We start from the raw sequence: 12,175 nt of genomic DNA on the forward strand, positions 1-12,175 counted from the left end.
TCTAGGAAGGGTTACTCTTCACAGCCCCTCTGTGGAATAGATACTAAAAAGTAATATCATCAAGCACATTCTGAAGTCCCAATTAACTGGACATAGCACAACACACTTTCTGAAAAGAGAACATGAAACCAGAGAAGTCTATTAGCATTCTTTGAGGAGGGAGAAACAGGCCTGGAGACGAGGGAGAAACCCAGGGCTGAATTATGTTTAGACTTTCAAAATTCCTCCTGACAAAGTTCCACCCCAAGGATCATTTGCAACAGTGAGTCGCTCTAGAATGTGCGGGGTAAATTGCCATGGATTGGAACTGTCCTTAGAGACAGGAAACAAAAGATAGCATAAACAGGTACTTTTCTGGATGAAGAATTATAAACAGTGGGGATCCCCAAGGATCACTGGTACTCCCAGACTTAGTTTAAATGTCCGTAGATCATCTGAAGGAGAGAATGCTCAGATGCTTCCAGGCCTGCGGTTGAAATGAAGGGTCTGGAGACAGATGGCAGACCAATAGTGGATAACTGGCAGGATAAGCTGATGAGTTAGCAAGGAAGGGCACACTGAAGCTTTAGCGGGGACAAGTCTCCGTCAGTGCATTTCGGAGAACATCGTGCAACTAGTAACAGAATGGACTCTGTCCAGCGTGTTTACAGCCCGGGACAGGATCTTGGGGTCTTTGCAAAGTGTTTGTTTGCTAACGGCCGTGCACAACCAAGTGTTCGGAAAGTGCTAAAAAGCCTTCAGAAACTGCATTGGAAGCTAAGCTAAAAATAGGATTCTCCCTGGGATCCACCCAAACCTGGCGGTGTTATGACTTGCCCCTAGGAAAATAACACCTTGGTACCATAGAAGGGTAAGTAAAGTAATCAGCCAGGTACAAGACTTTTCCTGGGATGCTGGACTGCTTTGTTCTTTTTATTATTATTATTTTATTTAAATTCAGTTTGCCGACACGTAGTAGAACACCCAGTGCTCATCCCATCACTTGCCCTACTTAGTGCCCGTCATGCAGTTACCCCCATCCCCCGACCCCCCTCCCCTTCTGCAACCCTTTGGTTTTTTCCCAGAGTTAGGAGTCTCTCATGGTTTGTCTCCCTCTCTAATTTTTCCCCACCCAGCTTCCCCCCTTCCCTTATGGTCCCTTTCATTATTTCTTACATTCCACATATGAGTGAAACCATATGCTTTGTTCTTTAGAGTGGAAAGATGAAGCCAAAAAGATGATATGGTCAAAGTCTATAAAACCTTGCAAGTTACTATGATGAAGGGGCACCTGGGTGGTGGCTCAGGTGGTTGAGCATCTGCCTTCAGCTCAGGTCATGAGCTCAGGGTCCTCGGATGGGGCTCCTGCATCGGCTCCCTGCTCAGCGGGGAGTGTTCTTCTCCTTCTCCCTCTGCCCCTCCCCTCCCCTCTGCTCATGCTTTCTCTCTCTCTCTCAAATAAAATATATTTTTTTAAAAGTTAGTATGATGAGAAAAACAACTTTAGTTTTTCCAAGTTGCTGCCTGTGCATTTTACAGTGTGAGAACCCTGCTGGCACCCAGTGCCTGGACATTTAGATCAGGACTCAGGTTTAGGGTTCATTCCCTCCAGTAGCTCCTGCTTTTCTTTTCCCAGGATACCTTTTGAATTAACCCTTAGAGTTAAGCCCAAGAAAAGTTAGTGACCTCCACCCCCACTGCCTTACAAGTAGTAGGTGCTTGCTACCCCGCTCTCTGTCTCCTGCTCTTTCTTGACCTGGGATCCTGGGATGGAGGGCTGCCCCTCACCTAGCTCACTTCATGCCCCCCCTTCTGAGATCTTTCTGAGATCTGTAAGTAAGAAGGCTTGTGACTCCAGTTCCCTTATGTGGGTTATCGAAACTGCGCCTTCAGTCAAAACCACCCTGTGGGTCTCGCTTGCCCAAAGTAGGAGCTTGGATGCTGAGGGAACCCCCTGCTGACCCCTTGTGGGGGGCTTGTGCCCCCTCATCGCACAGGTCATAATCTGCATATTCCTAATGCAATACACCTGCTCCGGCTTCTCAACACAGTTATGGAGAGAGTGAACAAGGCCTGGTTCATCAAATCTGAGACAGCCAAACCCACGGGAGCCCTTGAAGTTTGAAAGAGGAATTTGAAACTAAGTTTTATTTCGATTAAAGAGGATTGGGTCCCACCCTCAGTTGCAAATTGAAGCAAGTAAGTTCCTCAAAACATGGTATATAGGCAAAAATTTGGGGGTTAAGGTGATGAGAGTAAGTGCAAGCAATTTTACCAGTAAACGACTGATGGATTAGGAGCTGTTGGCAACATACCCCCGCACTCATGAGGTTGGTAAAAGTATTTCTTGGGACCAGTGTTGGACCGTTAGCTCCCTCCTTGTCAGGAGTCTGGGCACACATGTGAGAGAATCCTAAATCAAGCCAGTTTCAACAGAATAAGGAACTTTGTTGGCTCCCACAGCTGGAATGGGTACTCACAGAGCTCGGAGGAGGTGCAGGGAGCCCTGAAAATCTCCACCAGTCCCAGAAAAAGCTCACCAGATAAAATGCAATTTTAGTAAAACCAGTATGACCCTACCAACACAGCTTCCAGGTGCCAACACTCTCCCTCAGGTTGCTACCTGCAGACCTATCCTATGCAGGAACCAGAGACCAGGCCAGCCCCCCACCCCCCCGCCCCCTGCAAGTCTCAGGACTTGATTGGTCCACTTGGGTCATGCACCAGTCACGGCTTTATCGGAAGTGCTTATTAAGTTATCTGTCTCACCTTGACTATTAAGTCCAAGAGGATAAACTGACAGACTCAACCTGAGTCTTCACATGTACCCAGGATTGATGAAGCGTGGCAGGACTTCTAAACCTAGCAAATCCCTACCTGTTAGTCACCTGGGAGAGCTAATGAAAAATGCTGATGCCCAGGCCCTACCCAGGGATTCAGATTCGGCCACTCCGGAATGGGTCCTGGGCAGTGTTCCTGCTAAACTTCCTCAGAATGATGTCCCCAAAGACTAAATCCCTCCTGTTCTTGAGATCTCTGGTTGGGCTCCCAGGTGCTAAGAATGGACACCCTAGCAGAGCACTGCTGGCCCTCCATGCACTTTCCCAAACTCCTGCTCTGTCTTCCTGTGGCCTGATCTCCAACAGCCACCCTCCTGCTTTCCTAGCTCCACAGGCAGGCCACACCTTGGGATGTGTTATACTCACTGCGCCTTCTGCCTGGAATCCTTGCCCTGCTCCTCCTCCCCCCTCCCCTGGCTCTCATCCCCCCCCCCCAACTCTTCCACACTGGGAACACTCCCCCTGCCTGTCCTGTGGGGAGTCTGGGCTGAAGGCCCCTGGCGCCTATGTTCTGATGTCTCCACTGTCAGAGTCTGTGTTCTGCTTTATTGAAAGCGATGGTCACCTGTCTAGCCTTGACTTAAAGCCCAGTGCAGACTTCAATCACTGGAATGAGTGGCCCCGGACTGCACATCAGGCATGTGCTTGGTGTGCTCAGCTCCAGTCTTGTCAGCCAGTCATTGGGTGAATCCTTAACTTTACTCAGCCTCAGTTTCGCATCTGTAAAATGGGGATGATCATAGAACCTACCTTAGCTTCAAGTTGTCTAAAAACATACTTAGCTAGCACTTGACATAATGTGAGAGCACATTGTAATATTCGCCATTATTACAGTCACTCTTACTGAAAAATGCATCCTTCAAAAGATCCTCAAGAGACATCCCACCTTTTCGGAAAAGCCTTCCCTGACCTTCCTCTAATCTCTGTTTCTACCGGCAGTTCAAAGCTAGGAGCTGTCTTATTTAGGTCTTTCGTCCTCCCAGAGACTACCATGCAATAGTCCTGATTATACATTTATTGACTGATGACTCAGGCCCTGGATTTGGGAGCACCCTGTTTGTACCCAGAGGCAAGGAAAGCTAGAGTCTCTGACACCCGTCACCCCCTGGGAGGACTTCAGCCTTATATAGAACCTCGCCTTTCCGAAACCCCCTGCCCCTCTACCACACAGCCCCATTGCCTAAAGGGGGAGGGTCAGGGGGTAGGAGTAGGGGTAGGGGTCCAAGGTTCAGTGCTGGGCCCAACAGCCAGGGTTGGGGGGAAGGGAGCTGGAACCATGCGAGAGAAGATCTCTAACCTGAGGCTCAGAGTACAGCCTGGAGGAGAACCCATAAGGGTCATCCTCTATAACGCGAACTGTTTATATGAAGTCAGCTACACCTTGAGTTAAGTGAGTTTCTTTGGCGAATGGACTGCTGAGTTCCATAGCCCAGTGTTCCAAGATTTCTTATTGCAAAGACCTGTGGAGTTGGAATAAGCTGGTTGGTTTGGCCCATATAGACAGATTGCTCAAGGCCAACACAACCCCATACTGCTTTTTTGCAGGGGCTGGATTTCTCTTGATAGTCTAAACTACAGAAAGGCCAAATCTCCACTTTTATGGTGTCCAAATTCAGCCTCACACGTCTCTCCTCGTGAGTGAGAAAAAAAAAAAAAAGCCTTCTGCGTCCCTTTCTTAAATCATTTCTTATGTCCTAAGAATTGGATCTCCTCACAAAATGGCACCCTATCCTGTAGCAGGAACTCTGGGGAATTCCCATGGCCCAGTCAATGCCCCTCCCAAATTGTACTGTTGCAGTCTTGCAGTGACAATATTATCAGTCTGCCCTTCCAGATGAAGAAATTGAGGTACAGAGGCTCCAAGTCCTGCTTCCAGAGGTCCACCTCCGGCAAGGACTGCATTGCAAAGGCCTGCTTTCAGGTCTTCAGAAGCCTCCATGGCTTCCCCACTGGGCCGCATTCCCCACTGGAGATGCCACAGCAGTGTCTGTGGTTGATTCATTGTTGGGGGCTGCTGAGGATCCTGATGAATCCCCTCTCATTAGTGAGAAGCTTCAGAACTAACTATGAAGGGCACAGTCCAGCAAATGGTGTGAATTGACGGATGGACCTCAAAGGTACCACTGTGCAGACTGGCTCCGTGCCTGCCTCAGCGGGCCAGGGCTGTTCTGGAGAATAAACCACTAGGTCTGGCCCAAGGATGGGGCCACGCTCCAGAGAAATACCAGTAGAGCCCTGGGCTAGCATTTTGCAAATCGGGGCTTAAAATGAACCCCAGTTTGGGGGAATGGTAATTACAGCCCATTGCACCCAGACCTAACTCTTTGGGGGAGATGTGGGGGTGCAACTTTACAGGCGAGCAGTTGCCTTCGTGGCATCTTGCCCCAAGGAAACAACAGCTTCCTTTTGCCCCATGGCACAGCTGGCTGAAACAGTGAGCTCCCTTTCTCACCTGTTTTTTTGCAGAAGCCAGATTGAGAAGTACGAGTGCCTGGGTTGTGAATTCACGGGAACTGGGGCTTTCTTCCCCTTGCCCAAAGCTTGCTCCTCCAGAGCAACACTCCCTCCTGGCAGGCGGAGTCCTGAGTGCAGGCACAGCCTCGCAGCCTGTGTGGCCTTTCGGCAAGTGAGGACTGCGATAGTGCTTAAGAGAAACATCAAAATTGGATAAAAATTCAGGTTTTTTTTCCAAAGAACCAGATGAGTCGGCTTGGAGGAGAGGTGAGGGGGGGCCAAGGGAGGAATTGGTTCGACTCAAAACACTTGCTCTGGCCTATTTGTGTTCCATCCAAAAGATGTTTCTTGGGGAAAGTTGCCAGTCTCTTAAATATCCCAACAGCGGCAGAAGAGCCCCAGGTCCTAGGCAACCTTGGGGAGGAGACCTTTTTCTCCTGGAAAAATAAGCGACCAAGTTAGGGGAAGTCACCACCCTGATGCCCTCCCAAGAGCGGCCTTGGTGGCCCTACCGTGGCAGCCCCAGGAGGCCGGCCCCGGCGCACCGAAGAGACCGCTGCGTCCACACCTCCTCCGGGGTGGCAGCCGTCCTGCCGCCTCCGTCAGGCTCACAGGCCGCCAACTCGGGAGTGCAGCCCGGGCAAGTACTGGGGAAGCAGCGAGGCGCTTGAAGGGGGTGCGGGAGGCTCGGAGCCCAGGCGGGGTGGGTGGCCTGGGGTGTCGGGGGAGGGAGCCGCGAGGTGCCTTGGCTGCTGCGATCCAGCGGGCCACCCCGACACCCCCGGGCATCTCCGAAGCGGCTTTTCCAGCCTCCTGCCTGGGGACACGTCCGAGCCAGGGCAGCGAACCCGGGGGCGGGGGTGGCGGCTTCGGGACCGCAGTCGGTGTGGAAAGGGGTCCCGGGGCCGGTCTCCGGGCGCAGTTTCTACTCGGGTTGGATGTTTACAGGTTGGATTCTGGGGGCCTCTGCAGGCCGTCCGGGGGGCGGGGGGCGCTGGGCCCCCTCCGCCTGGGCCGCCGCGGGGACCGGGGAGCCGGGGCGCGCCCTGCGCCCCTCCCCGGGCCCGGGCTCCCGAGTCCCCCGAGGCCCGCGTCGGAACCCCGCCGCCTCGGTCCCCGCCCAGCTGGGCCCCCCCACCCCCCGCGGGCCGCGCTGAAACCCGAGTGCGAGGGGGCGGGCCGCGCAGACATTGGAGGGGCCCCGGGAGGGAGGGGCGCGCGGGGAGGGGCGCGGGGAGGGGGGGCGCGCCGGGCGCCCGCGGCCGAGGGGGACCGAGCCTCCCGGCTCGCTGCTCCCGCCGGCGGAGCGAGGCTGCCCTTCCTCCGCAGCGTGATTTATTTTCCTCTTCTTTTCTTCTAAACTCTTCTTCCAGGGAGAGGCTAGTGGTCACAGGCCGAGCTGGATGGATGGGTATGGGGAGAGGGGCAGGACGTTCAGCCCTGGGATTCTGGCCGACCCTCGCCTTCCTTCTCTGCAGCCTCCCGGCAGGTAAGGCGCTGCCCGCGGCCCGGCCGCAGCCCCCGGCCCCGCGCGCGTCCACCTGGATCCGCCCGGGCCCCGGGCCCCCGGCCCCCGCCGCCCACGCCCACCGGTCTTTGTTTCTCCCGCGCCCCGCGGACGGCGCGACGGATGCCCGCGGGGACCCGGGGGGGGTGGCGGGGGGCGAGGGGAAGGAGCCGGGGCGGGGGGCGTCGCAGGGGCCGGGCGCCCGGGGGTCCTGGGGACGCGCCCCTTAGAGGCCCCGAGGGAGGGGGGACTGGGGACGCGCCCGAGGAAGGGGGTCCTGGGGACGCGCCCCTTAGGGGCCCCGAGGGAGGGGGGACTCGCGGCGGGGGGCACTTCCCGGGCTACTCGCCCAGGGCCGTGCGGACCTGGGGTGCCCGGGGGTGGAGCCGCCCCCGCCCCCGCCCCCGCCCCCGCCGCGTCCCGCCCCCGCCCCCGCGGGGAAGCCCACGCACGCGGCTCACGCGAGCTCGGGTGCCTGTTTGATAACATTCCGCGTCGCCCCCTGTTTGTTTTTATTGTGTCAGAAAGGGAGAGAATTTCAGAATTAAAGCTGAAAAAGCCATCTGTTTCCAATGAATCCCCCATAGTTTTTCACAATGTTTTTGGCAGATCGCTGCTTTCAAATTCCTCCGAGCCCGGACCTCTTGTTTTTGTTGGGGGAAGGGAAACCAGCTCCACAGAGAAGCATTTGTTCCTTCCCAAACGCTCCAGTTTCTTTACTTTCCCCCCCTCCCTTTCGGGGGGAGGGGGGAGGCACGAAACTTAAATCCCCGGTCTGTTTTCTTTATAATGTTTCATAAAACTTTATTTTATTTTGGCCATATGCTACTCACAGCCTGGAAAGGCCAGTTAAACCCTTTATACCCATTTTTCTCTTGCTACGAGTACCAATAAAGCCAGTGTCACGGGCCGAACGGCCCCCGTGGCGAGGCGGGACCCGGGCCGGCCCGTGTGCTGCGGGGCGCGGAGGTGCCTCTGCAGAGGCGCGAGCTCCCCGGGCTGCGCGGCGGCGGGACGCGAATCCGCGGCCCCGCGCGCGCCGGCTCTCGGCCAGAAGGGAGCCCGGTCACACCGGGAGGGGGTTGGTTTGTTTTGCTTCGCAGCCAACTGGGTTTCGGGAACTGGCGGAACCGGGCAGCCCGGGGCTGGGCCTGGCCGCGAGCTGGCAGCGGCGGGCGGCCGGGGATCAGTTTCCCTTCTCGCCCCAGCCCCGCTCCCTCGGCAGCTGCGCGCCCTCGGGGCGTCCCGGAGAGCCGCGACCTGCTCCCGGCCCTGGAGTCCATCGGGGAGGCCCCGGCCGAGGACAAGCCGGGGGTGTCAGCGACCCACCGAGCCCTCGGAGCCCCGTGCGCCCCGCGCCCCCCGCGCCCCCCGCGCCCCCGGCCTGTAATATGAACACCTCTAAACAGTGAGCCCCGCCGCAGGGTGGCCTACGCCTCCCACCACACACACACACACACACACACACACACACACACACACACACCTTTTAAAAGGCGGTTTCCTCATCTACAGAACGAACGGTCCGCCCGAAAGGCTGATTTGATTCTCTTCCCAAAACTCAACAAAATAAAATGAAAATGTAAAAGACAGCCTTCCTTAAAAGGAAATCCACCTTTTGGAGAAGCAGGACTTTGCTCTGCGTGTGCGTCTCGGTTCGGTCTAGATAAAGATCCGGCCCATTGGAAGTTTTATCAGATGGGTTGATAAATAGCTTTTGTCCCTTGGCTGCCTTGGGGGATGTGATCTCAGCTCTGAGCTGAAATTGAGAAGGGGGGCTTAGAGGCCCTTAAAACAACACCTTCCCGCTCTTAAAGGGGCAGCACTTGTTAACTTCTTGAATTGGGGAGAGGAAAAGGAGGGCTGGCAGAGGGGCGGCTGCCAGCCCCTGGGGTGGTGGTGTTTTCTTTGTTGCTCATTTCATGTCTCCATCTGAAGAACTTTATTTTAAAGTATTCCCCCCGCTGTCCCAGGAAAGCTGGTGGGTTATATAATTCACAGGGCGAATTCCATCACTTTTGTTTCCTAGAAGCCCATTTCGTTTTTTGGCTTCAAGGCTGGTAACTAAAACCTGGCAGAGGGAATGGATAGCCGCCGGACTGTCATGCCAACTGGCTCGGGTTTCTTCTAGTATGAGGCCTTGACAGCTGCATTTAGTCAAAATTGCCCACCTTACTGAAAACTGAGCTTCCAGTCTCCCCAAACCAAATACCTCCAAAAGGGAGGAGCTCCAAAACCCTGCATGCTCAAGAGATCAGGGTCAAAAGACAGTTTCTTAAGGAAGAGATGAAGTGGGTTGTCTTCTTGCCACATAGAGATGGACTGTCCTCTTCTTAGACCCCAGTGGCAGAGAAGCGGCAGGGGCTGATGGAGAGTGGGGAGCGCCAGGTGGGTGTTGGAGAAAACGCAGAGCATTGGCCAAGTGCAAGCCGTAGAGACCCCCAGGAGCCCTGCAAGGCCTCAGCCTCTCCCGCTGAAGACAAGTGGAATCTGGCTAGAGCAGCCCAGTGAAAGAATAGGTTTGTTCAGGGCTAGTTAACTTGAGTGGCTGCCAGGAGTAAACCCATAGGAGTGCAAATTAAGTTGGAACGGGTGATGTGAAGAAAGATGCCTTAACCTCTGTAGACTGAGAGGGTTTGTGTTTTTGGAGAGTGTTTACATGTACTCACTCAGTGCATATGGCACCCTGGCACACCTACTGTGTTCCTGACTCCGTGATGGGCATTCGGGGCCTTCCTCCCAGCTCGGCCAGCAGATCCCCAGCCTCTGAATGGGAAACGGCTCTGCAGTGTTCCCCAGACCGCAAGGGTGTGTGCTTGGACGATGCTGTGCCCACAGTGGATGTGGATGGACCAGTGGCCACGTCTAGCTGGTTTTGGGGGGTTGGGGAGGAGGCCTAAAAAGACTTCTTAGAGGAGTCTTCCACAAATAACATCTTGTTCAAAATACAATTAATAGGTACTTCTTCAACTTTGAAAGCATTGTGAAAAAAAAAAAAAATGAAAAAAAAATGAAAAAAAAAAAAAAAAAAAAAAAAAAATGAAAGCATTGTGACTGAATAATAACAGATTGCTAAGAGAAACCCACCAAAGGGTTGTAGATACGCTGGCATGCCTCCCGTTAACATCATATGGATGCTGTGTTCTAGCAGTGGTTCTTAAAGTGTGGCCCCTGGACCCGCAGCGTCAGCCTCCCCTGGGAGCTGGCTAAACATATGTCCTGGGCTGAGGCCAGACCTACTGAAGCCCATGCTCTGGGGTGGGACCTGCAGTCCCTACTCCACGAGGCCCTCTAGGGGGTTCTGATGCATGCTTAGGTGGGAGGACCATTACTGCCTGTCTTTCCCCCCCACTCCTTTCTTTTGCTTTAACTTTGAAACTGCGCCTGTTACAGAAATGTTAGCCCTCAGGAGAGATGCTAAGGCTCGGGGAGACCAAGGCTCTCTGTGGTGTCCAAGCGCATCTGGGTCATTGCAGAGATGAGAAAAAGCTGGTATTTAGAAATGTGCAAGCCAGTTGGTTTGCTCACATTTTTGTCCTCCCCATGGCACTCGGTGTCCTAAAGGGAGAGAATGAAGTGATGTCTGGTCGCAAGAGCCAGGTGACAGCAGAGCCAGCTAGCATGTGGGTCTGCACGTGACACACCAAGGGGTCTGCAGGGCAGGGCCTTAGCTCCCAGGGAGGGCAGCGCATAAAGTCCTATGGACGGCTTGCCCCTTAGCCCGTGAGCAGAGAATAAGGAGAGGATCTCTGGCTTGTGGGTGAAGAAGGGAAACCTGTGTGTAAGGTTTAAGCAATTGCTAGCAGTCACCCCAGAGCTCAAAGGAGAAGTGGAGACAGGTGATCCATGGGCTCAGATGAGGATGCTCCGTGAGATGGGGAAGAGGAAGGGTGGTCCCAGGACCCTTTGGAGGTAAGAGGATGAGGTGGGGGCCAGTTTATATAATGGGGGTCATTCAGTTCCTACGAAAACTCTCTTCAGTGAAATATGCAAGGCCCTGCGCAGAACTGGGCAGAGAACCCCAACTTTATGTTTTCATTGAGTGGTTAGCTACTTTGCCGTTTTCCTGCTTGGCCCAATTCAACCTGCGGAAAACTGAAAGCACTGTTTCTTCTAGGGTGACCAATTCATCCTAGCATACCCCCAACTTTTCTAGTTTTAAAGCTGGAAAGTCTGGTGTCCTTGGAAACCCTCTCAGTCCTGGGCACACCAAGGTTGTTGCTCACCTTAGATTCTCCCCATCCTGGCCCCAGGACTAGGGGCCTGGTTTGAGTCTGTTAGGGACTGCCCAGAACCGTGAAGCCCTGAGCATGAGGCGGGCCTGTCCATTCAATCCAGCTGCTTGGGGCTGGGCTTCTTTCTTACACCCCTTCCTGTCTGTTCCCATTGTCTCCTGGCTACAAACAGTTGACCAGCCCTGGGACCCGCCTCTCAGTCCCCCAACCCCCGTGCACACCCCCAAATGAATTGTCCTAAAAGTCCTGCTCAGGAACCCATGCCTCCTCATAGTCCTCTTTGGAGCATCCAAAAGGGGAGGACCCTCTGACTTCTGCCCCCCACCCACTTTCCCCAGGCTTCTGGCACATGCCCAGGCTCCAAGTCAGTGCTGCCCCACCCCCAACTCTGCCACCACCCCACCACACCTTCCCTGTGGGCCACCTCCAGGCCTTCCTTGCTCGTGCCACTCCCTGGTTTGGAATGGGAATGCCCGCTTGATCAAAGCCTAGGTTCAGAGCCATTTGTGGGAGTCCAGTTCCATCCCTCCAATGACCTAGACACCTGTTCCCTTGGCTGCAGACACCTCTGCTTCCTCCCAGGTTCATTATTTTGTGGGTCTTGGGTTTTTGTCTTCTCCTCAATCACTAGTTCTGCTTATAAGGAAAGAGCCCATTTTCTGTTTCTTCATACCTTTCTCCTTGCTACACACCCTGAACACACCTGGCACAATCTGGAAATTGTAGGGCCCTTGGGCTTTTTGCATTTCTGTTTTGTTTTTTCTCAAGAGACAGGAGACCAAGGGGGTGGGGGGTTTCCCCAGTTGCCCCAATCTTTTTTCTAAACTTGCTTTTGGTTATAAAAGCAATACTCATTTTTTACATCTAAAACCCAAAAAGGATAAATAAGTAAATGAAAATAACTCAAATTCCCACCTCCCGTAGACAGCCATCACTACCTAATATTATGCACATCCTTTGAGACATAATACCTTATATTGTTCTCTCCAAAATCTGATCATTTGAAGGGGAACAATAATTTTGAAAGCTCTTTTCATTTATTGAGCAGACACAGTATACCAGGCGCTCTGCCAAATGCTTTAAATTCAACACCTCATGAGATCACCACACCTTCTTCACGAACATCATCACTCCCACTGCCCTGAAGAGGATACAGAGGG

At 53.9% G+C, this 12,175-nt stretch overlaps 1 protein-coding gene across 2 annotated transcripts in view; it reads left to right on the plus strand.

Annotated features, from left to right (window-relative positions):
• RGMA (repulsive guidance molecule BMP co-receptor a) overlaps window positions 1-12,175 on the plus strand; it is a 45,734-nt gene that overhangs the window by 11,066 nt on the left and 22,493 nt on the right. Inside the window, exons 1-2 of one of the 2 annotated variants that reach the window (XM_077871000.1) lie at window positions 4,468-5,917; window positions 6,651-6,762. In XM_077871000.1, the coding sequence (XP_077727126.1) occupies window positions 5,753-5,917; window positions 6,651-6,762 (277 nt within the window). In that variant the 5' untranslated portion in view covers window positions 4,468-5,752. Of the gene's footprint in view, window positions 1-4,467; window positions 5,918-6,646; window positions 6,763-12,175 lie in introns of those variants that run through there. The other variant, XM_077871008.1, reaches the window with a different exon arrangement.

The sequence above is a fragment of the Canis aureus genome, chromosome 2 (assembly GCF_053574225.1).
Source record: "Canis aureus isolate CA01 chromosome 2, VMU_Caureus_v.1.0, whole genome shotgun sequence".
Taxonomy (NCBI): Eukaryota; Metazoa; Chordata; class Mammalia; order Carnivora; family Canidae; genus Canis; species Canis aureus.